The sequence below is a fragment of the Labrus mixtus genome, chromosome 4, assembly GCF_963584025.1.
Source record: "Labrus mixtus chromosome 4, fLabMix1.1, whole genome shotgun sequence".
Classification (NCBI taxonomy): Eukaryota; Metazoa; Chordata; class Actinopteri; order Labriformes; family Labridae; genus Labrus; species Labrus mixtus.
The window spans coordinates 1,126,576-1,151,575 of NC_083615.1; the positions used below are offsets into that span (position 1 = coordinate 1,126,576).

At 40.7% G+C, this 25,000-nt stretch overlaps 2 protein-coding genes across 13 annotated transcripts in view; both read right to left on the bottom strand.

Moving 5' to 3' along the window:
• The window catches only part of LOC132973511 (NACHT, LRR and PYD domains-containing protein 14-like), a 273,451-nt gene that overhangs the window by 31,155 nt on the left and 217,296 nt on the right, over positions 1-25,000 (bottom strand). The gene's annotated exons all lie outside the window — the stretch shown is intronic.
• Positions 3,053-13,553, bottom strand: LOC132973516 (NLR family CARD domain-containing protein 3-like). Of its 2 annotated transcripts, none has more exons than XM_061037023.1 (4): positions 13,339-13,553; positions 9,443-9,639; positions 7,040-9,053; positions 3,053-3,119 (listed from the first exon to the last, which is right to left on the bottom strand). In XM_061037023.1, exons 1-4 carry the CDS (start codon positions 13,536-13,538, stop codon positions 3,068-3,070), a joined length of 2,463 nt encoding a protein of 820 aa, XP_060893006.1. In that variant the 5' UTR covers positions 13,539-13,553; the 3' UTR covers positions 3,053-3,067. The 2 variants fall into 2 exon arrangements, with proteins under 2 accessions (XP_060893006.1, XP_060893007.1); XM_061037024.1 differs by lacking the exon at positions 3,053-3,119 and adding an exon at positions 6,093-6,169.

Consider the following 25,000-nt stretch of genomic DNA (forward strand, 5'->3'; position numbering starts at 1 on the left):
TGTCACTTTTACTAAACAGTTATCTGGTTAATGGTGTTACTTTAAGTTCTTCTACTGTCAGTGTTGTTCCCCCGACCTGGCCTAGTGCTGCCAGAGAAGAAGTTTCTGTATGTAAATACAAAGAAGAAACACAGTTTAGCTGTGTTCAGCTCGGCTGCAGGATTTATTTATTTATTAAATATATACAATTTTAACCTGAGTAGCTGTGGTTTTTACTTACTCAAATTAGCATACTCAGCCTCAAATATCATGCTAGCCTAGCATGCTTAACATCTACTTTTCATGCCTAAATGTAAAAATACTCAACTACAACCGTTATACTTTACTTACTAAATTCCCAACACTCTTAATCATTATACTGGTGTCCATGCTTGTGGTTTTGAGGACAATAAACCCACCTGTATGTAAAGACAAAGAAGCAACACAGTTTAGAACATGCCTCTTTGGGGTATTATGCTCCTCACAAGCGCTATGCGCCCTCTAGTGACCTGATTGAGGATTGCAATAACATAGTAACAAGTTCAGTGCACTGGAATTCGGCTCGAAACAGCTATTTTAGACACATAAACATAAAAAGATATATTGGGGTCTCTTTTTAACTCAATACATTTGTTCTGACTGTCCCAATGACTTTTAACAGTTTTCAAATCTTGTAATCCATTTTTTACTTTTTGATAAGCTTTGTTTTTAGCTTTAGACGATACACATTTTAATGAATTATATACACATTTTTTTAACCCTTTACATCAGCATAAAGTGAGGACAGAAAAACTAATCAAATGTCCCTTTCCACGCACGCTAACACAACTTGTCAGACTTTAATCTCGTGACGTTGGCTCGAGTCCATGAAGGAGGAAAACAAAAATGTCCGAGCGGTTTAAATCAAGACAAAGAAAAATATATTCTTGATTTACTTGATAGACCGTGTGCAGGAGTTAACCTTTAAATCAGCATTCAACATTATCCATTATTATTAGAGAAAGAGAGAGAGAGAAAGAGAGAGAGAGAGAGAGAAAGAGAGAAAGAAAGAGAGAGAAAGAAAGAGAGAGAGAGAAAGAGAGAGAGAGAGAGAGAAAGAGAGAAAGAAAGAGAGAGAGAGAAAGAGAGAAAGAAAGAAAGAGAGAGAGAGAGAGAGAGAGAAAGAAAGAGAGTTGTTGTTTTGGGTACTTGTTTATTGTTACTGGGTGTATAGAGATCGGTTTAACGTTTAGTTGCGGGGTGTGTGTGTGTGTGTTGCGGTGTGTTTGTTTGCACGTGTGGAGGTAATGGGTGTCGAGTTCACTGGATTAATGAGAAGGCACGGCGTGAAGATGGCCGGTGCCTCTCGTTACTCAGTGAATGAATGTGCTTTGGCTGTTGCTGAGGTGGTGGGACCGCAGAGTGTTAAATCTGCGGCCCGGATGAATGGAGCGGTGGTTCTGTTTTTAGACAGCGTTGATAAGGCCAACGCCGTGGTGGAAAACGGAGTGGTCATAAATGACACTTCAATTCCCATGTCTTTTCTGTCTCTGCCTTCTAGGAAGGTCGTTTTGTCAAATTGTCCGACGTTTATAAGTGATGACTTTCTGCAAAGGGAGTTATCAAGACACGGGAAAATAGTCTCTCCTATTAAGAAGCTGCCTTCAGGCTGTAAAGCCCCACAGCTCAGTCACATGGTCTGTCACAGACGTCAGGTCTATATGATCTTAAATAAAAGAAATGTGGAGCTTAATCTTGTTTTCAACCTGAGAGTACAAGACTTTGATTATGTGATTTATGTCACTTCTGAAAACATGAAATGTCTTCACTGTGAAAGGGAGGGGCATCTTATCAGAGCATGTCCATACAAAGATGAAGCTGAGGGATCCAGTGCAGGTGGGAGACGGACAGGTGAGGAGACACAGAGTGGAGGAGGAGAGGAGCAGACAGGTGAGGAGACACAGAGTGGAGGAGGAGAGGAGACACAGAGTGGAGGAGGTGAGGAGACACAGAGTGGAGGAGGTGAGGAGACACAGAGTGGAGGAGGAGAGGAGCAGACAGATGAGGAGACACAGAGTGGAGGAGGTGAGGAGACACAGAGTGGAGAAGGTGAGGAGACACAGAGTGGAGCAGGAGAGGAGACACAGAGTGGAGGAGGTGAAAGCCAGACAGGTGAGGAGGTGAGGAGACACAGAGTGAGGAGACACAGAGTGGAGGAGGTGAGGAGACAGAGTGGATGAGGTGAGGAGACACAGAGTGGAGGAGGTGAGGAGACACAGAGTGGATGAGGTGAGGAGACACAGAGTGAGGAGACACAGAGTGGATGAGGTGAGGAGACACAGAGTGGAGGAGGTGAAAGCCAGTCAGGTGAGGAGGTGAGGAGACACAGAGTGGAGGAGGTGAGGAGACACAGAGTGGAGGAGGTGAGGAGACACAGAGTGGAGGAGGTGAAAGCCAGACAGGTGAGGAGGTGAGGAGACACAGAGTGGAGGAGGTGAGGAGACAGAGTGGAGGAGGTGAGGAGACACAGAGTGGGGGGTTAAGGAGCAGGCAGGTGAGCAGATGGAGGTGGGGAATGGGTCTAGTGTTGATACTGAGCAACAGGCAGCAGGTAAAGGGAGGGTCTGTACTGAACCTGCTGAGGAGGAGATGATGGAAGAAGAGTCTTCTCTTAATACTCCTAGCTCCAAAAGAAAATCAAAGACTAGTGAAAATGTTTCACTAGAAGAAAAGAAAAGGTGACAGGTGTGCACCTGCCTCTGTGAAAGAGGTAATACGGGGGAGGCTGCTGGTGGTCAGAGCTGTTTATGAACAGTGTGAGCTCTTTTTAATAATAAATAATAATAAAAAATTAGAACGACATGTCCTGATTTTAAGTGTTTAAGACAGTGGTGGGATTGTGGGAAGGCTGAAATCAGGGTTTTCTGTCAGCAGTACACTCTCAATGTCACACGGGACATTACCTGATCTGTAAAAGCTCTAGAGATTGATATTGTGGAACTTCAATCCTTGATTGATTCCACAGGAAATCGAGGACATATTGAAGTTCTCAAAGCTAAAAAGAAAGCCCTGACAGACCTGCTGGGCACCAGAGCCCAGGGAGCCCTCGTCAGATCGAGATTCCAAAGTGTGGCTCAGATGGACGCCCCGTCCAAGTTTTTCTTTGGAATGGAAAAAAAGAATGGACAAAATAAATGTATGCATGGTCTTCGAACAGCAGCAGGACAGGAGCTGAAAGAAGCTGGAGACATCCGACAACACGCTGTGGACTTTTATTCTGGGCTCTACAGCAGTGAGTACACTGACAATGAACAGCTGTTTGACTCTTTTTGTGATGATTTACCCCATGTCTCTGAGGACTCCAACCAGCTGATCAGAGAACCTCTACAGCTACAGGAGCTGTCCGCAGCTCTGCAGAGCATGGAGGGAGGAAAAGCTCCCGGAATCGATGGACTCCCTGGTGAGTTTTTTAAGACGTTTTGGGATGTGCTGGGAGAAGATCTTCTTGCTGTTTAAAATGAAAGCCTGTCTGGAGAGTCATTGCCCCTCAGCTGCAGGAGGACAGTAATCACACTCCTTCCAAAGAAAGGTGATCTCCAAGAGATAAAGATCTGGCGTCCTGTTTCCCTGCTATGCTGTGACTACAAAATGTTATCATGTGTCTTTAATTCGTGATGTTTTGGACGTCTCTAGTTCATTGGACATAGACCTTGGTCTCATTTCGTTAGATCAAGAAAAAGCTTTTGACCGGGTTGAGCACCTCTACCTCTGGAAAGTTCTGGAGAGTTTTGGTCTCAGCCCTGGTTTCATTGCTATGATCAAGGTTTTGTACCAGGACATTGAGAGTGTACTGAAAATCAATGGAGGACTAAGTGCACCTTTTAAAATGAAGAGAGGAATAAGACAAGGTTGTGCTCTTTCAGGGATGTTATATTCCATCTCTATTGAACCCATGTTGTGTAAAATACGGTCTTCCATTGAAGGGTTAATTTTACCTCACTGTTCAAAACATTTTATTGTGTCAGCCTACGCAGATGATGTTATTGTCATGATAAAAAATCAAAAAGAAGTGTTTTTAATAGAAAACATTGTGAAAGATTTTGGTATAGTATCATCTGCAAAAGTGAACTGGGGGAAGAGTGAAGGGTTAGCAGTTGGTTTTAAATCACATTCGCTGCCCAACCTACCAGCAGGACTAACATGGGGAAGAAATGGTTTTAAGTATCTTGGTGTGTTTTTAGGGGATGGGCTCACTGTACAGAAGAACTGGGAGGAGGTGGTGGAGAAAGTGAAGGGGAGGCTGGAGAAGTGGAGGTGGCTGCTGCCACAAATGTCGTACAGAGGAAGAGTGCTCATCATAAACAACTTGGTCTCCTGTGGACTCTGGCACAAGATGGCATCTATAGAGCCCCCTGCTGGACTCCTTAAACAACTGCAATCGGTGATGTTGGACTTTTTCTGGGACAAGCTGCATTGGGTTCCACAGGCTGTGCTGTTTTTACCTAAAGAAGAAGGAGGGCAGGGTCTGGTCCACCTGGCCAGCAGAGTAGCTGCCTTCAGAATGCAGTTTCTACAGAAGTTCCTCACTGGCCCAGCTGATGTGGTCTGGAGACCAGTGGCCAGCAGCATTTTTTAAAAAGTGAACGGATTAGGACTAGACTCCTCACTGTTTTTAATGAATACTGACTATTTTAATCTGCTTTTTATCAGAGCCTTTTTAAAACCTGGAAACTGTTTTTATGGAAAAGACTAGAGCCCACACTGTCCCTACACTGGCTGCTGGAGGAGCCTCTGATCTATGGGGCCCGGCTGGATGTTCAGGACACATCTTTAATGGGCCTCACGCATGCTTTCATCTCCACTGACAACACCACATTGAGACACATCGTGGACGTAGCTGGACCTGAACTGAACAATACAGCAGCAGTGACCTCTGCTCTTGGTCTCCGGTCTGCACGTTTTGTGGACAGAGTGCTCAGACTGTTGCGTCTCACACTGACGGGGGAAGAGAAGGAGATGCTGCAGGATTACTGTAGCAGGAAGGAAGTACCTATTGACAGTGATCCTTTTCCTGAAATAGGCCTCACAATGAATTCTTGTGTTTCAAAAGGGACTGATGATAAATGTTTTAACTTTTATAACGTTAGAGGTAAGGAATTGTTTTGTGTGTGTGTTAAAGTTTTAAATGAGAATGTATTGAAGAACAGAGTGGACACCAAGTGGAGACAATGGTTGAAAGTGGCTGACCACATCAAGCCAGTGTGGAGAGTTTTTTATAAAAGCCCTCTGAACAAGCGATCTGGTGATCTACAATGGAGGATTTTAAATGGAGCAATAGCCATAAACTCTTTTGTCTCTCGTTTTAATCCTTCTGTGTCTAATCAATGTTTTTTTTGTGGGTCTGTGGAAACAAATTTTCACTGCTTTTCAGAGTGTGTCAGACTCAGCGATCTGTTTGGGGTTTTAAAGTAGGTTTTTATGGGTTTTAATGTGACTTGGTCAAAAACAGTTTTTATCTTTGGTACAAAAAAAATTAACGCGTTTAAATGGAAACTTTTAAACTTTTTATCAGGACAAGCAAAACTGGCCATCTATCTATCAGGAAGGAAGAGTTGGAGAACAGGCAGGGAAAGGACGTGACTGACCTCTTCCTTTCCCTTGTAAGAGCCAGAGTCTGGGTGGATTTTAATTTCTTTACAGCGATGACCAATATTAATGATTTTATTGAAACATGGTGCTATGGAGGGATAATCTGCTCTGTAGAAGACAAAAAACTCATCTTCAACCTTGTTTTTAGCATCTAAAGAGTCTATTGAGTGATATTAAGTGTTTGGTTTTCTTTTTTCCGAATAAAAGTATGTTGTTAATTGTTGTTAATTATTGTAAATAAAGTTGTTTTGTAAAATTAAAAAATCTCTCTCACCCTCTCTCTCTCTCTCTCTCTCTCTCTCTCACCCTCTCTCTCTCTCTGCCTCTCTCTCTCTCTCTCTCTCTCTCTCCCTCTCTCTCTATGTGAGATCATATTACTACATGTCACTATCTGTAAATCTCAGTTACTAACAACATAATTTCCTGGGAACTCCTGAGCTCTCTGAGCCCCCCCCCCCCGTTCCCTATCCCTCTTCCTGCATCTTATCCCATCTCCCCCTTTCCTTTTTATAAGCCAGCTCCAGTCTTGGCACGAGGGCTGTTTCATCATGAGCCTGGGATCCTGCTGAAGATTTCTGACTGTTAAAAGGAAGTTTTTTCTTACCACTGTAAATGTTGCTGCTTTGCTAAAGTGCTCATGATGGATCTTTAGGTCTTTGTAATATTGAAATAAGTAAGGTCTTTTTACCTGCTCTTTTGTAATATTAAATAAGAGTAAAGTCTTTGACCTGCTTTTTGTAGAGCGTCTTGAGATGACACTTGTTATGAACTGGCGCTATACAAATAAAGATTGATTGATTGATACTCGGCATATTTGCGAGGTGAGAGCTAAAATGAGATGTTTCCTCATTTCACACAGATTTATTTTTGCTAGATTTGACAAATTGCATCATTTAAATCAGCTGGTTCTCCTTTTTCATTTGACTGAAAGCTGAAATGTTAACAAAGGGGCAAAGTTACATTGGGTTTAGGTACCAGTGCAGTTTCCTGTGAGTCCATCTGAACATTATGTGGGGTGAAGTGACTCAACGTGCCGTCACCGCTGACATCTTGTTTTTACCGCGGTTATTCATTTTTGCGGTTACCGCGACAGCCCTAGTTGTAATGATAATAATATTTATTGTAACAATAATCACTATTGTTATTACTGACACTAACAGGATGATAAAATAAAAATAGTAAATGTAGGGATTATTATGAAACAAATGACCTGTGACCTTGAAGTTGGTAAACACTAGATCTAAAAAAAAGACATATTTCACTCACAGCATTTAAAGCAGCTCAAGAGAACTTATAACAAAAATACAAGTGACTGAAGAGTTTGTTAATATTTCAGATAAACACTGTTTTCAAAAACCTAGATATTGTATAGTATATATTTGAAGAACTAAACAGCTTATTTTTTATCATATTTAATCACATCTGGACTTACTCTGCCTTCCTGCAGTTCCTCACAGCTGGAATCAGTCTCAGTCGTCCCTGGTCTGATGTCTTGTACTTCTTCAGGTCCAACTCATCCAGAACCTCCTCTGACATCTGCAGCATGTAGGCCAGAGCAGAGCAGTGGATATCAGAGAGTTTCTGCTTTGATCTGTTCTCTGACTTCAGGAACTCTTGGATCTCCTGATGGACTGAGAGGTCGTTCATCTCCGTCAGACAGTGGAAGATGTTGATGCTTCTGTCAGGAGAGATATCATCACTGTTCATCTCCTTCAGGTTGTTGATGACTCTCTGGATCATTTCTGGACTGTTGTCGCTCCGACCCAGCAGGCCTCCTAAGAGTCTCTGGTTGGACTCCAGAGAGAGGCCATGAAGGAAGCGAACAAACAGGTCCAGGTGACCATTTTTACTTTTCAGGGATTTCTCCATGGCACTCCTCAGGAAGACATCCAGGGATGAGTCAGGAGTTAGAACTTTAGAATTCTTCTTTAAAAATGCATTTCCATTTGAGTCCCTGAGGTTGATGTCTTTAAGGAAAGTCTTCACTACACCTCTCTTCCTGTTTGTCAAACAGTGGAACATGTAGACTGCAGCCAGGAACTCCTGAACACTCAGATGAACAAAGCAGTAGACTGTTTTCTGGAAGATCACACACTCTGTTTTGAAGATCTCTGTACAAACTCCTGAGTACACCAAGGCCTCTGTGACATCAAGACCACAACGCTCCAGGTCTTCTTCATAGAACATGATGTTTCCATCCTCCAGATGTTCAAACGCCAGCCTCCCCAGCTTCAGAAGAACTTCCCTGTCTGCCTCACCATACTTGTTCTTCTTCCTCTTTGTCTGAACCAGCAGGAAGTGTGAGTACATGTCAGTCAGGGTCTTGGGCAGCTCTCCTCTCTGCTCTCTGCTCATCATGTGATCCAGAACTGTGGCAGTGATCCAGCAGAAGACCGGGATCAGACACATGATGTGGAGGCTCCTGGATGTCTTGATGTGTGAGATGATTCTGCTGGACAGATCTTCATCATCACTGAACCTCTTCCTGAAGTACTCCTCCTTCTGGGCGTCAGTGAAGCCTCGTACTTCTGTTACCCTGTCAACACATGAAGGAGGGATCTGATTGGCTGCTGCAGGTCGAGAAGTTATCCAGATGAGAGCTGAGGGGAGCAGATTCCCCTTGATGAGGTTTGTCAACAGTGTGTTTAACTGTGATTTCTTTGTGACATCAGACACAACCTCCCTGTTTGTGAAGTCCAACGACGGTCTGCTTTCATCCAGGCCGTCAAAGATGAACAACAGTTTACAGACAGCGAGCGTCTCTGCTGTGACCTTCTGTAATGTTGGATGGAAAACACGGAGCAGCTCAAGAAGACTGTACTCCTTATCTCTGATCAAGTTCAGCTCCCTGAATGAAAGCAGGATCACTAGACTGAGGTCTTGGTTCTCTGAGCCCTCTGCCCAGTCCAGAGTGAACTTCTGCACTGAGAAGGTTTTTCCAACACCAGCGACGCCGTTTGTCAGAACCACTCTGATGGGTTTCTGTTGGTCGGGTTGAGCTTCTGTCTTTTGTTTCTGTTGGTCGGGTTGAGCTTCTGTCTTTTGTTTCTGTTGGTCGGGTTGAGCTTCTGTTTTTTGTTTCTGTTGGTCGGGTTGAGCTTCTGTTTTTTGTTTCTGTTGGTCGGGTTGAGCTTCTGTCTTTTGCTTCTGTTGGTCGGGTTGAGCTTCTGTCTTTTGGTTCTGTTGGTCGGGGAAGGCTTTAAAGATGTCCTGGCACTTGATTAGAGTCTCATGGAGGGTCTTCTTTTTAGAGTCTGTCTCAAGCTGTCTCACCTCATGTTGGGTGTTCACTTCTTCACTCTGTCCCTCTGTGATGTAGAGCTCAGTGTAGATCCTGTTGAGGAGGGTTCTACTTCCTGTTTCATCACTTCCTTCAGTCACATGTTCACATCTCCTCCTCAGACTGATCTTATGTTCATCTGTAACCTCCTGCAGACCTCTATCTGCTGAAAGAAAAGAAACATATCCTGAGACTGGATTTATAAAATGATCAAATACACAATTTTTATTATTACACATTAAGCAAACTGCATGACACAAAAACATCTGTGTAATAAATGTGTACTGCTACAAGAGAAATAAAATATACTGACTATAAACTGACAACAAGAATCAGATAAAATGTAAATGTTTCATTTAACTATATATCAATGAAAATACTAACTGCTTTGTCTTGTTTTACTCGATAACAATGAGTAAGGTATTTTACCTGCTTCTTGTAAAGTGTCTCAAGATAACACTTGTTATGAGTTGACGCTATACAAATAAAAGTTGATTGATTGATGGTTTTTAGACACAATGACTTCAGTCTTACTTATTACAGTGCTGGACTTACTGGATATCTGCAGTCCTCGTTCTCCACACTGGGGACAGGAAGACTCTCCTGATGAAGTGGACTGGTCCCAGTATGAGGTGAGACACTGTCTACAGAACCAGTGTCCACATCTGGTAGAAACTGGATCTCTTAGGACGTCCTGACACAAAGCACAGCTGGACAGCTGCTCCTCCACAGAAACAGACCCCTTTGTTATTCTGTGGAGATAAGGGAAATCATAAAGCTGTGAAAACTGAGACTGACATTTAGAAACCAGTGGTGGACTAAATCAAATAGAGCCACAAAAAGCAGAGTTTTAAAAAGGTGTGCCATGTCCTCTGCAGTGAGCATGTGCAGAAGTCTGTCTGTGTAACCATAGAGTCTACCATCTGAGTCCAATAACTGACCTACAAGTGTGATGTTATTTACAACCAGTTTTCAAAAAACAGGGATTCATTTTTGTAGAGAATGTCCTTATTGTTCCAGATGTAATATCTGTGTGGAGAGAAGTTATGTTTCAAGATGAGAGACCAAGTCAAGAGTATCTGTTTATAGAAGTTGGATAGTTTGATCAGGATTTTACTGATATTATAGTTGCACAGTAATAAAATTCCAGGCCACCAACTTTAGAAAAAACATAATTAGGAATCATATTCCATAGAGATGTTGGGTTATTTAAAAATGTTTCAGCCTGTTCACTTTGAATGTTAAGAGCTGTGAAGTCTAAAAAGTTCAAGCCCCCACATTGACTCGTGTTTATTGTCACGTTCTTTTTAACATAATGTATTTTGTTTTTCCACAGAAAGTTAAACAACATATAATCAAATCTTTTGGTTACATTTTAGTCAACATCCAAAGATAGAGCCGGATTAGTGAGTCTGGAAATGCCCTCAGCTTTTGAGAGCAAGGTCCTTCGTCTCAGAGATAAATCTCTTTGTAAACAAGAGTTTTATCAACGATGGGATTCAAATTTAAGGTGCACCTTATATTTTGCTCCTTGGTGATAACTACTCTCAGGTATGTGACCTGGTGATTCACTGGATTATTACAAATATGGGGAACATTACAATCTTTAACAGCCATAAGTTCAAATGTTTAATATTTAGGTTGAGACCTGAGACCTTTGAAAAGTTATTAATCAGCTTTATAGAGAGCTGCACACTGAGCATGTGCAGGAGCCGTGTCATGACCTACACACTGAGCATGTGCAGGAGCCGTGTCGTGACCTGCACACTGAGCATGTGCAGGAGCTGTGTCATGACCTACACACTGAGCATGTGCAGGAGCCGTGTCGTGACCTGCACACTGAGCATGTGCAGGAGCCGTGTCATGACCTACACACTGAGCATGTGCAGGAGCCGTGTCATGACCTACACACTGAGCATGTGCAGGAGCCGTGTCGTGACCTGCACACTGAGCATGTGCAGGAGCTGTGTCATGACCTACACACTGAGCATGTGCAGGAGCTGTGTCATGACCTACACACTGAGCATGTGCAGGAGCCGTGTCATGACCTACACCCTGAGCATGTGCAGGAGCTGTGTCATGACCTACACACTGAGCATGTGCAGGAGCTGTGTCATGACCTGCACACTGAGCATGTGCAGGAGTTTAAAAAAAACATAAAATCCTAAATATAAGTTGCACTGGTATAAGACGAGCTGTGTTTTTGAAGGTCTCTCAGAGAGAAAATAAAGTTTACACTGTCTTCCTGCGTGACAGTTTTTATTGTGTTCAGCAAAGTCCAAAACCTGCAGTTACTGTTCAGCTCTGTCACCCTTTTAGTCTGTTTTCTCTTTGTGGAGTCTGCTCTCCTACCAGCTACAGTACGGTAGTCGAGCTCTCAGCCTGCAGGGAAAGTTGTGAAGCAGAGACCCCTAGCTTGCGAGCTCTCTGCCCGACTCCGCTTGTTTCACTTTAACTTTAATAAAGGACTCTTTCAATCAAAAGAGCATTCAACAAGGTTTATTTATGGAACAATATCCTACAGTTTTCTGTAAATTCATTATTATGACCTCTTGAGGGAAAAGTTTTGAAAAAGTAGTGCAGTCAGACTGGTCTGTGTCGCTGTCTTTCCCAGAACAGCGTGCAATCAGCTCTTAATACACTGAGGGCCTGATTTACTAAGGTCCCAAGTAAAGAGGACTAAATTGTGTGTTCACTCCAAAAAAATTGCACGTTTGGTGAGTGTGTGCTTTTCGGGTGATCTACTCAGAAAATTTGCGTGAATGACACCAGGTGCAAACCTTGTGGAGGCGGTACTATTTAAGTTAGACTTTTGTGTGTTCTACTGGTTTACGTCATGGAGAGTTTGGACGGAAAGCAGGACGACTGCAAGCGCAAAATAGGTATCAGTGGAAGAGGTAAATGAACGTACAGTATTTTTGAGTTCTAGCAGATAAAACTGAATATTACAAAAAGACAATTTGGCTTATAAGAAAACCTGGGCATTAAACAGGGCCTCTCTTTTCTTCATCTTTTGAAGATGAATTGTCATACATTGTGCAGGAGGTGTGAGCTGTGTCAGGCGCGACACTCGGCACATTGTTGAGCACCAGACAGCTGGCCAGCGCTGTGTCTGATCGGACATAAATGCTCTGGAAAGAGGTATCGAAGACGGGGGTACAAGCAGTGGTGAGGTCCCCCCATCCAAGCGTAGCAGCAGCGGGCTGTAGAGGGAGGAGACGAGCGCACTATGGAGAGGAGCGCACGAGCTGGGGGAGAGATGCACAACCCGAGAAAAAAGAAATCCCAAGTTTAAAATAAAATGTTGGTGAGAAGAGGGAAATAGGAAGAAATAAACATCAATGTTGAAATTCTTTAGAATGCAGAGGCTGTGAATGTTCAGTTTTGTTTAAATAGGCAACAATATAGTTTAATCATGGTGTTTCCTGCTGTCATTCCAAACTTATTAACATGTGTGGGGAATAACATGATCTGTATGCCTTCTTTGATTGTGCCTATGTCTCCTCCTAACTTCAATAACAGCAGTCTGTTGTGTGTAACACTGGTCTCCTGGGTTAGCACGTTCTTTTCAAAGGTGTTAAATTCAGACACCGTCACAATCACCTCAGTTTTTGTCAGGCTTGGTAAATCACAATGCGTGTACTAACTTAACTTATTTACATTTTCTCCTTTCTAGGACAGAAACGCCCCATATTGAATATTCATTAAGTCAAACGTACTAAATGGACAATGCGTGTTGTTTTGCTCATATGAAAGATTCAATCCTCACAGCGCACCGTTAGTAGATCAGTTAACACATTTTTAGCTGGTGGTATCAAGTTTGCACACGTTTTAAGACACACAAACCTTTAGTAAATCAGGCCCAATGAATGGGGATGGTTTTTTAATCGCATCCGGTCACACAGTGATGGTGACTTCTGCACCCGCGGTAATGATGGCTCATGTGTCAACATGTTATACTGGTATATTAGATGCACCTTTGTATAAGACCCAGACAACTTTTAAGATAAAAAAACAGGTATTAAAAGTGCATCTTACACTGGATGTTACTGTACTTCAGTAAAAAAAAAAAAGATCTCATTGTGTAGTCATGTTAAAAAAATAAAAAAAGACAAACAAAGAGTGGACACAACAGAAAAAATGATTCAAAGAAAACGATCACAGCAGATCTCACTAAACTTCAGGATCAGTTTAAAAGACTTCTTCCTGCAGAATCACAGAGAAGACGACTAGATACACAACCAAAGAGTCAATACTGAAATCATATTATCTTATCTATAAACATATAATACATATATATAATCCTTAGTATGTTGTTATGAGTTCAGTGACTTTCTCTGTATGATCACTGTGTGCAGGTTGATGATTAAAAACAAGAAAATCAACACATTATGGTGTTCAGGACTCTTTTTTTAGCTTGACAGTTTGGTGATTAAAAAAAGTTCTCTTACTGTGGATCTGAGGGTCCTGGTTCAAGACTGAAGTCTAGAGGAAAACCTTTAGACTGGTCACTCTTCATAGAGAGACAGCTGGACAGAGGAGACTCTGCTCTGTCCTCCTCTTTGTCTCCTCGATCACTCATCTTCTGATCTGAGGGTCCTGGTTCATTACTGAAGTCTAGAGGTTCACCTTTAGACCAGTCACTCTTCATAGAGAGACAGCTGGACAGAGGAGACTCTGCTCTGTCCAGCTGTTCTCTTTGTCCCCTCGATCACTCATCTTCTGATCTCCAGATTGATCAGAGGACAATAAAAGACGTTCATACAGGTAAAACAACCTGAGGACAAAATAACAAACAGGTGAGACACAAGCAGGAAAAATGTGAAAGACAGAAATGGTCAAGTCTCCACATCTCATTACCTGATGTGATCCTTAATTAGATTTTCTCTTCCTTCCTGTCTGCCTAAGTACCTGATGCAGCACCTCAGTGCAGTTTGTTTTGATCCTAACATGATTTGTCCGTCTGATCTGCCCTGAATAATGTCAATAACAAGACATTGAGTCTTAAACTTTAAACATTAAACTAACATGTTAGTATTTAACAGCAACCATGACCTTTAGGACATTTGTACAACTAGAACTGTATAAAACAGGGTTGGAAATCAGCACTCGTCACATACGGGTGTCTTTTTGCAGTGGCGGGTGAATTTGCTCAACCTACCGACCACAGTGGCAGAGCGAGGTCTGTTAACTTTACATGTTAACGGTCCTGTTATATTCTGTTAGCTGGTACAGCCTACAAATTCTTTTACCATTTGGGAACACTTCTAAAAGGCTAGAGAGGTGACATTACCTTCACTTGAAACTGTCAGATATCTACATTGAAGTCATTTAAACTCACAACATACACTCGGCTCCTCTCCAAAAATAGATCTGCTGCTATGAGAGTCTTACACAAACTGTTACATCCACACAGACCTAAACCAATGACCCTTAGATGGTCGACAGATTTAAAATGATATATCCACAAAATGATTAAAGTGAATGATTATGTGAAAATAAATACTAACAGGCACAACCCGTACAGCAGGCTTAGATTTAAACTGAACAGAGATTACAGTACCACGCTGACATCCAGCTGAAATACAAAACTAATGTAGTTCAGCTTCCTGGGCGGTGGTCCTTACTGTGGTCCTTTTATGTCTTTATTGGAGATTCAGAAAGCAGGTAGAGAGAGAGTGGGGAATGAGATGTGGGAAAGAACTACAGGTTGGATTAATTGGGCGTGCGCAATAACCACTTGGATACCAACGCCCCCTGAAGTGATCCTTAATGTGACTCTGCCTCTCTTCCCGTCTCCTTTAGTACCTGATCCAACACATCAGTGCAGCTTGTTTGTATCTTCATCTTATTTGTCCGTCTGATGTGACTCCCTGCTTGGTGTTTGACCCTGGTCTAGTTTTAGGATTTAATATAAATGTCTTTCAATTATCCTTCCTGTGTCTCTTCAATCCTGCACTGAATAATGACAATAACAAGGTCTTGAACCTCAAACCTCAAACCTTAAAGCAAAATGTTAATATTTAACAGAAATCATGACCTTTGGACCAACAGTTTGATATCTAGAGGGATATAAAACAAAGTCCTTCATGCCTGTAGGGATCAAACCCTGTCATTAAACCGACCTTTGCTCAGATAGATGTTTTATTGAGGCTGTATTTAGTGATTACATTTTATTAGGATGCATTATTTTTTAATATCTACTTTGAGGAAGTGGCGAATATCTAGCTTATGAAATTAAATACTGTGGAACATAAGCACTGTCGTCCTCAGGACTTTATTTAACCTGAGAGAAAACCAGTAACGCTGACTGCTAGTTTAGACCGCAGGAGTCATGACAAACATCTCTGATTAAGGACGATTTAGATTTTTAGCTACATAACTTTTACTTGACTTTACTTTTCAAACAAAAGCTGAGAAACAACAAGTACTCCACATTCACAGAGCTGATCCCGTACTGTATCTGATCTGTTTCCTTTGCTTTTCTATTCAAAGTGTATTACTCAATATTAACCTGAGGTTTTAACAGTAAAGTCAGAATAATGTTGAATTAAACTCACCCCGTCTCAGATGTTTGTCCTTCTGCTCTGTCGACTCAAAATGGAGTCTTAGCTCCGACTGACAGAAACTTTCAGTTTTATTGTTTTATTGGAAACCCTTATCAGCTCAGAGTTTCTCCTCCCCTTGTTACTAGAAATGAAATGAATGGTTAACCATCATCAGTTCAGGTTTCTTCATGACCTCTCTGCTGAGCTCACAGTAAAATGCATTAATTCAAGCTAACTAGGTTGAGATAGTCAGTCAGAAAACTTAAAAAAGTAAGCTGGGATCACCTACCTTCAGCAATGTTGTGGATGTCAGACGTGTGGAGAAACAGTTCCCAGATGATCCATGATCTGTTCAGATCACCCCGCATGGTACCGGGCAACATGTGATCCATGGATCAGAGGAAAATGTATCTTCATGGTGTAAAATAAATACACTGACATTATATCCCAATTCAGTATCTGAGTGAAAAGAAGTCAGTGTTAAAGTTGTTCAGGTGGGCACAAACAGGAAGTCATTTCAGTCTTTTAAAATACATTTTATGTATGTTTTATTTCACAGACTTTCAGACAGAAACAGGTCATAACGTGTCAATATTTCATTGTGACAGATAACTTTTTAATTGTCTATTAGATGTTAGAAACATTAAAAGAAGAATAGTAGACGTTGATCTGAGTGATAGGGCTGGGCCTCAAATCAACATCACGATTAATTGAACAATTTACTTTGATTATGATTCATGAACGATTATTTTGTTATTGTTTTTTGCCCTCATAGTTCACTGACATATGCTCAACTGTTATAGCTGGAATAGGTTTTTCTAATGAAAGAGTGTTTCATAGTTTTATGATTTTAAAGAAATGAAGGAAACACACACAGATGAAATATTTATGGATACTTATTGAATATTTGAACTGAAATCAAAGCATCAGAATTGAAAATTTCACATTTTAGCTTTAAAGTAAAAATCAACTTCTCTAAAACAGTGGAAATAAAAGAACTAACATCTCCTTATTGCAAACAAAATCCACTTTAAACATGTGAAGGTGCCATGTGTTGCACCTTCACTAATGCTTCCTTTTCTTTCAGCTGTAAGAAAAAGCACGGACTATCTTCTTACACACCCATTGCCCTCTCCATACTTGATCTTTCATTTTCTGAAATAAACAAAGAAATTATATTATTGATGGATTCAGCGCCTAACAACAACATCAGTACAGAAAAGAAAAGGAGAATAAACATAAGGCACACAACATAAGATAAACATTTAGACATTATCAGAAGTCTTTTTATCTGGTCTTTTTTCTCGTATAATCTATTTTTTTGAAGACATAATATAAAAATAATTAAAAAATAATAACAGTATTCGAACACTTAACTGCCATTGGATTACGTAATTTTATTATAAATATATAATTGATTAAAATGTTTTGGATAACGAGTGAATCAATTGACGTGAGGATGTTAATGTTACCAAAACAGTTTTATGAAAGTAGTCAGCCTAGGTGTAATTATTATTATTTTTTTAATGCCCTGTCTTGAATAGGCCACTCCCCCTCTAACAACAACCAGCGAGCGCTATATGTTAGAGGTGGGAATCACTAGAGTCCCCACAATACGATATTATCCCGATACTTGAGACACAATACGATTCTTTTGCGATTTTAAACATTTTTCGATATGCTGAGAATTGCGATACAATATATTTCGATTAAGCTTTTGAACTGCATATTATATCCACTACACTAAACTAAATCAAGAATCATGTTGTCAAATAAGATCAAATTCTCAGTCTGTTCGTCTCACGTCAGTCTTTTTATTTGTATTTCAGTCTAATTGAACTTGAACATGAATTCTTAACAATACAACTTGTTCAAAATGAATTGTGCAACCCCTTCAACAGTTAAAAAATAAAAAAGCATAAATAAAACATCATATTAAAAATATGAATACTTGGCTGCCATGAGACTATATAATATCGCCACATAAAATGTTGCGATACAATACTGTATTGATTTTTTACCCGACCTTTACTATTTAATATGTTGTGTGGCGTCCCACACACTGGCTGTCCACACTGCATCCGTTTACTATTTCACTTTTTGCTCTGTAAATTTCAGTTTCCCCCTGCAAACAGTTTGACATCTACACTTTAGTATTAAAGGTGGACAGGTGGATGTGTGGTGCTTTGTATTGACGAGCAACACAGCACACAGAGGACCGTCGATAAACGGCTCACGGTGAGCCGTAAAGAAGTTTATCCGGTGTTGTTGACACAAGTCAAAGCAGAACATTTAAATCACGGATGTGGATATTATTAATACATCGCTATCTCCACTTTGTACAACAAGCTGAAGAAACAAAGAAACATTAAATTTGGGCGGCAGTAGCTCAGTCCGTAGGGACTTGGGTTGGGAACCGGAGGGTCGCCGGCTCAAGTCCCGGTATGGACCAAATCCCAAAGTTGGTCTGGTAGCTGGAGAGGCACCAGGGCACCTCCCGAGCACTGCCGAGGCGCCCCGGAGCAAGGCACCAAACCCCCAACTGCTCTGGTGCACCCTCTGCTTAGCAGCTTGTAGCAGCCCCACCCTGACATCTCTCCACCATTGCATGTCCACAGGTCCTGTTTGTGCATGCATTCATGATTCGGGCCTATGTGTGTGAGAAGCATGTCCCTAAAAATAACGAATTTCCCTCAAGGATTAATAAAGTTTATCAAAATACAATCAAAAAATAAAAATAAGGGTCAGTGACAAATAAGGGTTGTTCAGATGACCAATTCAAAAATCTTTTAAAAACACACTTTGAAAGCATGCATCAGGTTCATTAAAATGTGAGATTTGTATTCATGTTGGTTTTGTGTTTTTTAAAATTACATTTACACCATTTTTTCCAAAAGGTAAGACAGAATGGACATAAAAATGTCAAGTGGTGTAACCACTGAAAAATTAAGAATATTGAATATTTTATACATCTAGAGTATGTGAGTGTAAGTGTACTCATATTTGTAATTACTTCATTTTAAAATAGCACAAGAAATTAGATTTTATGAGGATTATCCCTAACTGTATAAGTTATGCCCTTTTTCAATAGTGAGCGGGACACAGAGCTGAAAACACCTCTGTTTCCTCCTTAAACATAGTGGCATCTCTCCTACTTCTACCTGAAGTGCACATATTGGAGATGATTTCACTGCCCCAATACATATCCTAAGAGCCTGTGCCTGAATCATTTCTAACTGTGTTGTCTTTGCTGCAGATCCATATACCACACTCCCATACTCAATCCTAGTTCTAATTAACACCACATATATATATTTTAAGGCAGCAACATCAGCTCCCCAATCCATTCCTACAAGACATCTCATTACATTTATTACTTTTTTGCATTTATCAACAATATTCCTTATGTGTTCCTTCCATGTCAACCGGACATCAAAAAATACCCCTAAAAAACTAAATGAGTCAACTCGTTCTACCTTATTTCCATACAATGTCAACCCAATATTCTCCCCAATTTTCTTTCGAGAAAAGAACATGATCTTTGTTTTTTCCACAGAAAATTTAAATCCCCACTTTAATCCCCACTTCTCAACTAAACTGATCCCTTTCTGAATTTTATTTACAATAAATTGTATATTCTTTCCTTTTTTCCACAATGATCCATCATCCGCAAACAATGATCTTCCTATATCTGTTGGGATATTATCAAATATATCATTTATCATAAAAATACAATCGGACTTATCACACTTCCCTGTGGTGTTCCATTCTCTACAACATACTTTTTAGATATTTCATCACCGATTTTTACTTGAATCGATCTCTTGTTCAGAAAATCAAGGTTCCGCTGACAAAGTTTCCCATTATTTATGTCACATACGAATCAATAATACTTTTCTGATACATGAATGTGTATCAAAAACAGTAGATGTAAATAACGTACCTATATATTCACCTTTTATATCTTTAAATGTATTTTTAAACTGTTGTCTTTCAAGCTTTCAAACATAATTATTTTTTAGTAATTTTCCCCAATAGGGGGTCGATGGAGATGAGCTTATCTCTTAAAATGTAAAAAAAACAGAACTCAGGTTCTTCTTCTACTGATTCATTTAAATGTCTCTCTCTATCAGGAATCTGTTTTCTTCTTTTCAGCTGCTCTAAAAAAAAGACAATAAAATCATAATCAGTGATATTTTGTGTACCACCCCATCACCGCCCGGGTCTCACAGATGGGAGACACGTGGGTATACTAATTAATAAAGAAATGTATTAATAAGGAAAATAATCAAAATTTGGAGATTTGAAGAATCTTTAAAGTAAGGTGAGGGTCTGTATGGCTGTTGTGTTGAAGACAAATAATCCAAAAGGCCAAGCTGTGTGGTCATAAGAGTCTCTCTGAAAGTCTAAACCCCTCTATTTCAGCCCTGCTCAGAACAGGCTGTTTCTGTGTCTGTACCTTTAAATATGTAAATGAGTTGTGTCTGACCACGCCCCCTCTCTGGAAGGGCTTGGGTGTACTCAGTCTTTCTCGCTCCATGTCCTATTGTTTACGGTGAGAAGGCAGACTCAGAGGTTCAGAACAAACACCTAGCTGTGGGAGTGTCACCCACCTGGGGGAGGGGCTACTGCCCTTTGTGATGTCATGAAGGGAAAATCTCCAAACGGCCTGTTTGAGCACACATTTTCTGAAAAGTGAAGCAGGTAAAAGACGGAGAGGATGGACTTTTCTCATCATTGGGGGGTTTGTAGACAGACTAGAGGAACATGGTGAAGTGGATTTTAAATACGTGACCTTTAAATTTGACCTGATTTGGATGTTTGGTTTAATTTAGCAACTAAACAAGAACACGTTTCCATCTGTGTCTATCTGTCTGTCTTCAATGCAAACTTTTTATTCCCTGAAAGAAATCCATGCACATCAACCTGTGCAGATGTCTCCTCAGTCCTCTGCATGGAGGCTTTGTGTCTCCTGAACCCAGACAACACGTTCTCTGAAGAGGAGGCAGAGTGTGACGATCCGGGGGAAGCCTTAGCACTAACCTGAGCAGAGGTCAATGAGGCCGTTAGAATGCTCCTCACTGGCAAGGCGCCCAGGGGCCTCATTTATCAACAGTGAATAGAAAGTGTTCTAAATTCTGTCTTACAAATGACATTTAGAATGTGCTAAAGTACAGAAAAAATCTGTATTTATCAACCATGCTGACAGCGATCGTACTCACATCGGTAGGTAATCAGTGTTGATAAATCCCATGTTCTTAACCTGCAGGCTCGCACACGTTCAGGGACATTTACATTCAGAAACGCCTCCAATGAACCATTTATGGTAACAACACACCTCTTTAAAAACCACCTGAATATATTTACCTCGCTGGAATAATGACTACGAGAGCAAAGAAAAGGAGCTTCATAACAACAGGAATGGAAGTGGAAGAGGTTGAATAAAAAAGGGAAATGAATAAATAGATAAATAAATAAAGAGATAAAATAAGGTTAGTAACTCTCGCGCTAAGTGACCCAGATAAATGATTAGTCTTTTCACTTAGTCGAAGTTACTAACAAAAGAACAAATGCAGCATGAGAGAAGGTGACAGGTCAGAGGAGAAAACACCAAGATGAAGTTTGATAATAAGTTCAGTGCAAAAAATAACAACGCATCACGGCACAAAAGCCAGAAGTATCTGCTCCACAATTTCACCCTTGAACATTTACAGCGTGGTCGGGGGCACAGCTCTCTCTGGGGGATTAATCAAACAGTGACGCTCTCCCAACAGAACAAGCTGGACCAAACGGATCAGTGCGCTCTTTTGAACTTACTGCGGAGCGCACGCTTCACCAAATCATCTAATAATGCAAAACCAGCCATGATGTAACATTTCAAAGTAACGCCTGTCACAGACGACTTTTTAAGGTTTTCACACCAATTAGGCAACGGGTCTGTTTCAAACTGCACAAAATCACTTATTTTGTGTTTTGAATTAAAAAAAACTGGGAACATGCATCTAGGTTGAGATGGATTCTGGCGTGCTGTGACACTCGTGGTGCTTTTTATTTGTAGTTTCAATGTTCTACCTCTAGATTCTGTGTGTAAGCATGCTCAGAGCTGTGCTTATATTTACACACATTTCTAAGTCAAAGAACAAGTTGATAAATTCCACTCTTTGTGTGGGAATGTTCTTACACACTCATTACTCACAGATCCGTGCTCACACACTGTTGATAGATGAGCACCCTGATTCTGTGCTTCAAACGTTCGTACGCACGGTTTAAACACATTTCTGTTAGTGAATGAGGCCCATTATCTTTTGTTTCTCTGTAATCACGTTCAACTGGATGTCTCATTATAGAGAGTGTAATGCTGCAGCTCCCCCTGGTGGAGAACCTATGTCAGTGCTATGTGAGTCCTTAAGACGTGATCATGTGAAAGCAAAGGAAATAAATCATTTTACAATCTTTAAAAATCAGATATATTTATACAATTTACTATATTTATTTAATACCACATTCTACTCTAATTCTGTGTAGAAGCAGCATGTTGGTGTGGACAATATCACACTGTGGAGCTGAATGAAACGTGAGTCTGTCTCAGAACACTTTCACTAACAGAGACCGCACCTTTACTGATTGAAATAAAGAGTAGAGAGTTAGGTGAGGGGGGAGAAGGACAAATGTGTGGATCTTTGTGGAAAGTTTTATTTCAAATACAAGCGGAGAAGAAAATGACAGAGAGCAGACAGAGAAATAATGTCTTCAGATCGATCAGTCTGGGAGAAAACTGTGGAAACAGTGACACCTGCTGGCAGAAAGCAGTGATAGCAGCAACAGAACCTAAACATGAATTATTATTCAAATAAAACCCTCCACAGATTGAATTAATTTCTATTTAAAATCCTGAGATAATAAAAACAGAAGGTTCAAACATCAAAGTGTAATAAACATCAGAAGTTAAAAATAAAGATAGTTTGATAACGTGTCCGTTGTTACCCTGACATGATGAATGAATATCAATGATTGAGTCTGCATGTTATTCAGCTCTTTTTATATCATCTCATATTACATCAAATATTCAGGTGCTGACTCTGCACCTGGATCCAGACATCCTGTTTGTAGTTCTTTTAAAAACTCAGTGAAGCCTCCTCTTTGTTTTGATCCAACAAAGAGACGACTGATTTATTATCAGACGACCAACGACTCGTGGTTAAAAGCACAACTTCACACTTTAACTTGCACAGGTGGAATCAACTTCTACTGTTATCTGTGAATATGAGTCAATGAATAACCTGCACCACTACACGTCCACAGGGTGGCGCTGCAACAGAAACATTTATATCCAAATCAAAGAGTTCATCTTCGGTCGTTGAGTCATGAAGCAGTTTAAATTCAGAATATGAGAATAGAAAAATGTCCGAGGTCATGGTCCTGTGTGTGACGGTGGAGCTGATCTCAGAGCAGCTCAGACTGCAGCACTGAGAGTCATCTGCGCTGTGATTGGTCCGTCAGTCTCCCAGTAACACAGCCCAGTTAAAGACTCACCAACACACCAGCTGCTGCTTCCAGCTCTGTGATCAGCAGGATCCTCTCTTTAATGACTCCACCACCAGCTGTTGATATAAAAAGAGATAAATGAGAGATTAGACTCTGAGAGAGACTTCATGATTATTCTGATCATATAATATCATCGTTATCATGATTATTCTGATTATCAGTGATACAGAACATCCAGTATGAAGAGCAGCAGGGTCTTCAGTCCTGCTCAGAAGTGAAGTGGGCGTGTAAAGTAGCACGCCACCTTTCAGCTCTCGTGGTCACTCGTGTTGGTGACTTGAAGCTTAAAGGGACAGAGAGTCCTTGAAGGCATCATCATGTCACAGACAGTTGAGTGATGTGTTTACTGAGAGTCCTTGAAGGCATCATCATCATGTCACAGACAGTTGAGTGATGTGTTTACTGAGAGTCCTTGAAGGCATCATCATCATGTCACAGACAGTTGAGTGATGTGTTTACTGAGAGTCCTTGAAGGCATCATCATGTCAGAGACAGTTGAGTGACGTGTTTACTGATCGTCCTTGAAGGCATCATCATGTCACAGACAGTTGAGTGACGTGTTTACAGAGAGTCCTTGAAGGCATCATCATGTCACAGACAGTTGAGTGATGTGTTTACTGAGAGTCCTTGAAGGCATCATCATCATGTCACAGACAGTTGAGTGATGTGTTTACTGAGAGTCCTTGAAGGCATCATCATCATGTCACAGACAGTTGAGTGATGTGTTTACTGAGAGTCCTTGAAGGCATCATCATCATGTCAGAGACAGTTGAGTGATGTGTTTACTGTTGATTCATGTAAACTGTGTTTAAATCTAGCAGCAGCAGTTTCTGATTTTCTCGGCCTTTTGGGACAGAAATAACAGCAGACATTAAACACACTTTAAAGAGTTATTTCCACCTGGATGAACTGCAGTGTCTCACAGGTGTGCTGTGTGTAATCTGTCCCTGTGTGTGTTACGAGCCTTGTGGAAGAACAATGTGAACCTGTCTGTGTCTGTGCATCTCACCATCTTACTAATGGAGCCTTTAAATAGCATGGAAATACTGCACCATGACTTTAGAGCAGGTTTTTGTTGGTCCATGGTGCAGCTGCTTTCTGCCCCCTGAGACAGCAACGCCCCACCAACACACCTGAGCACAGGTCATGTTAAGACCTAAACACACTCAGGGGAAAGAGGAAGTGCTGATTCAACGTTTACTGATGTAAAGGTTCAAGTGATTTATCTCAAGTGTCCTCACAGGGAAATGAAAAAGTGTCCCTCTGAAGAACATTTCTTTGTTTGGTGCAAAGTTAACAGAACTTCACGTCATATTTCAGAGATCATTAAACTGAATTTATTCTGACTTCAAATAACAGAAAAATAACAAACATTAACTTTGCTCTAATCAGTTTGATGAAGAATGTCTAACTGCTCTGAATCTGAATGGCTACTCCTCATGTCTCTTATTTTTCGTCGCTTGAACCGGAAGTCGTTCTGTGCCGCCATGTTGATGGACGTCTCAGGTCTCTTATTTTCAGCACAGAGGATCGAGGAAACTTGAGACCAGCCTTCCAGGAAGTCTTTTTACGGACAGACACGCCCCCTTATCAAATATCACTAATTGACTGGATCAGACTTCAGTGAAACTTCTCAACATTAGCAGAGTTTAATAAGGGAGAAAAGACGGACATTAAAAAGACGCTAAACAGACACAGCAGACATTTAAGTGTCTGTAAACATCTGTCAGTTTGTAAAGAGTCGGTCTGTGATGAGCTGGAATTAAAAAAGTGTTTGACATGAAGATTAACAACCAACCTATCTGTTTGAAACCAGAAGTAAATTTGGACTTCACACCAACTTTATACGCTGGTTGAAAGCTATGAACAAGCAGCCTAATGCCAGAGTTAGAGTTAATGGAGTAATGTAAATGTATTTTTAAGATCTCAAAAGTTACCAGACGAGGGGATCCATTGTCATCATTGATGTTCGTACTATCTATTGAACCGCTGGCTGAATATATTAAGGTAGAACAAAAAA

Bases quoted from the DNA above. Each gene is read 5' to 3' on its own strand.
- LOC132973516 (XM_061037023.1), bottom strand. From the start codon at position 13,538: ATGAAGAGTGACTGGTCTAAAGGTGAACCTCTAGACTTCAGTAATGAA. The intron at 9,054-9,442 runs GTAAGTCCAGCA...CTTTTCTTTCAG, and splicing joins ACGAGGACTGCAGATATCCA to CAGATAGAGGTCTGCAGGAG. The intron at 3,120-7,039 runs GTAAGTCCAGAT...TCCATTCCAAAG, and splicing joins AGGAACTGCAGGAAGGCAGA to AAAAACTTGGACGGGGCGTC.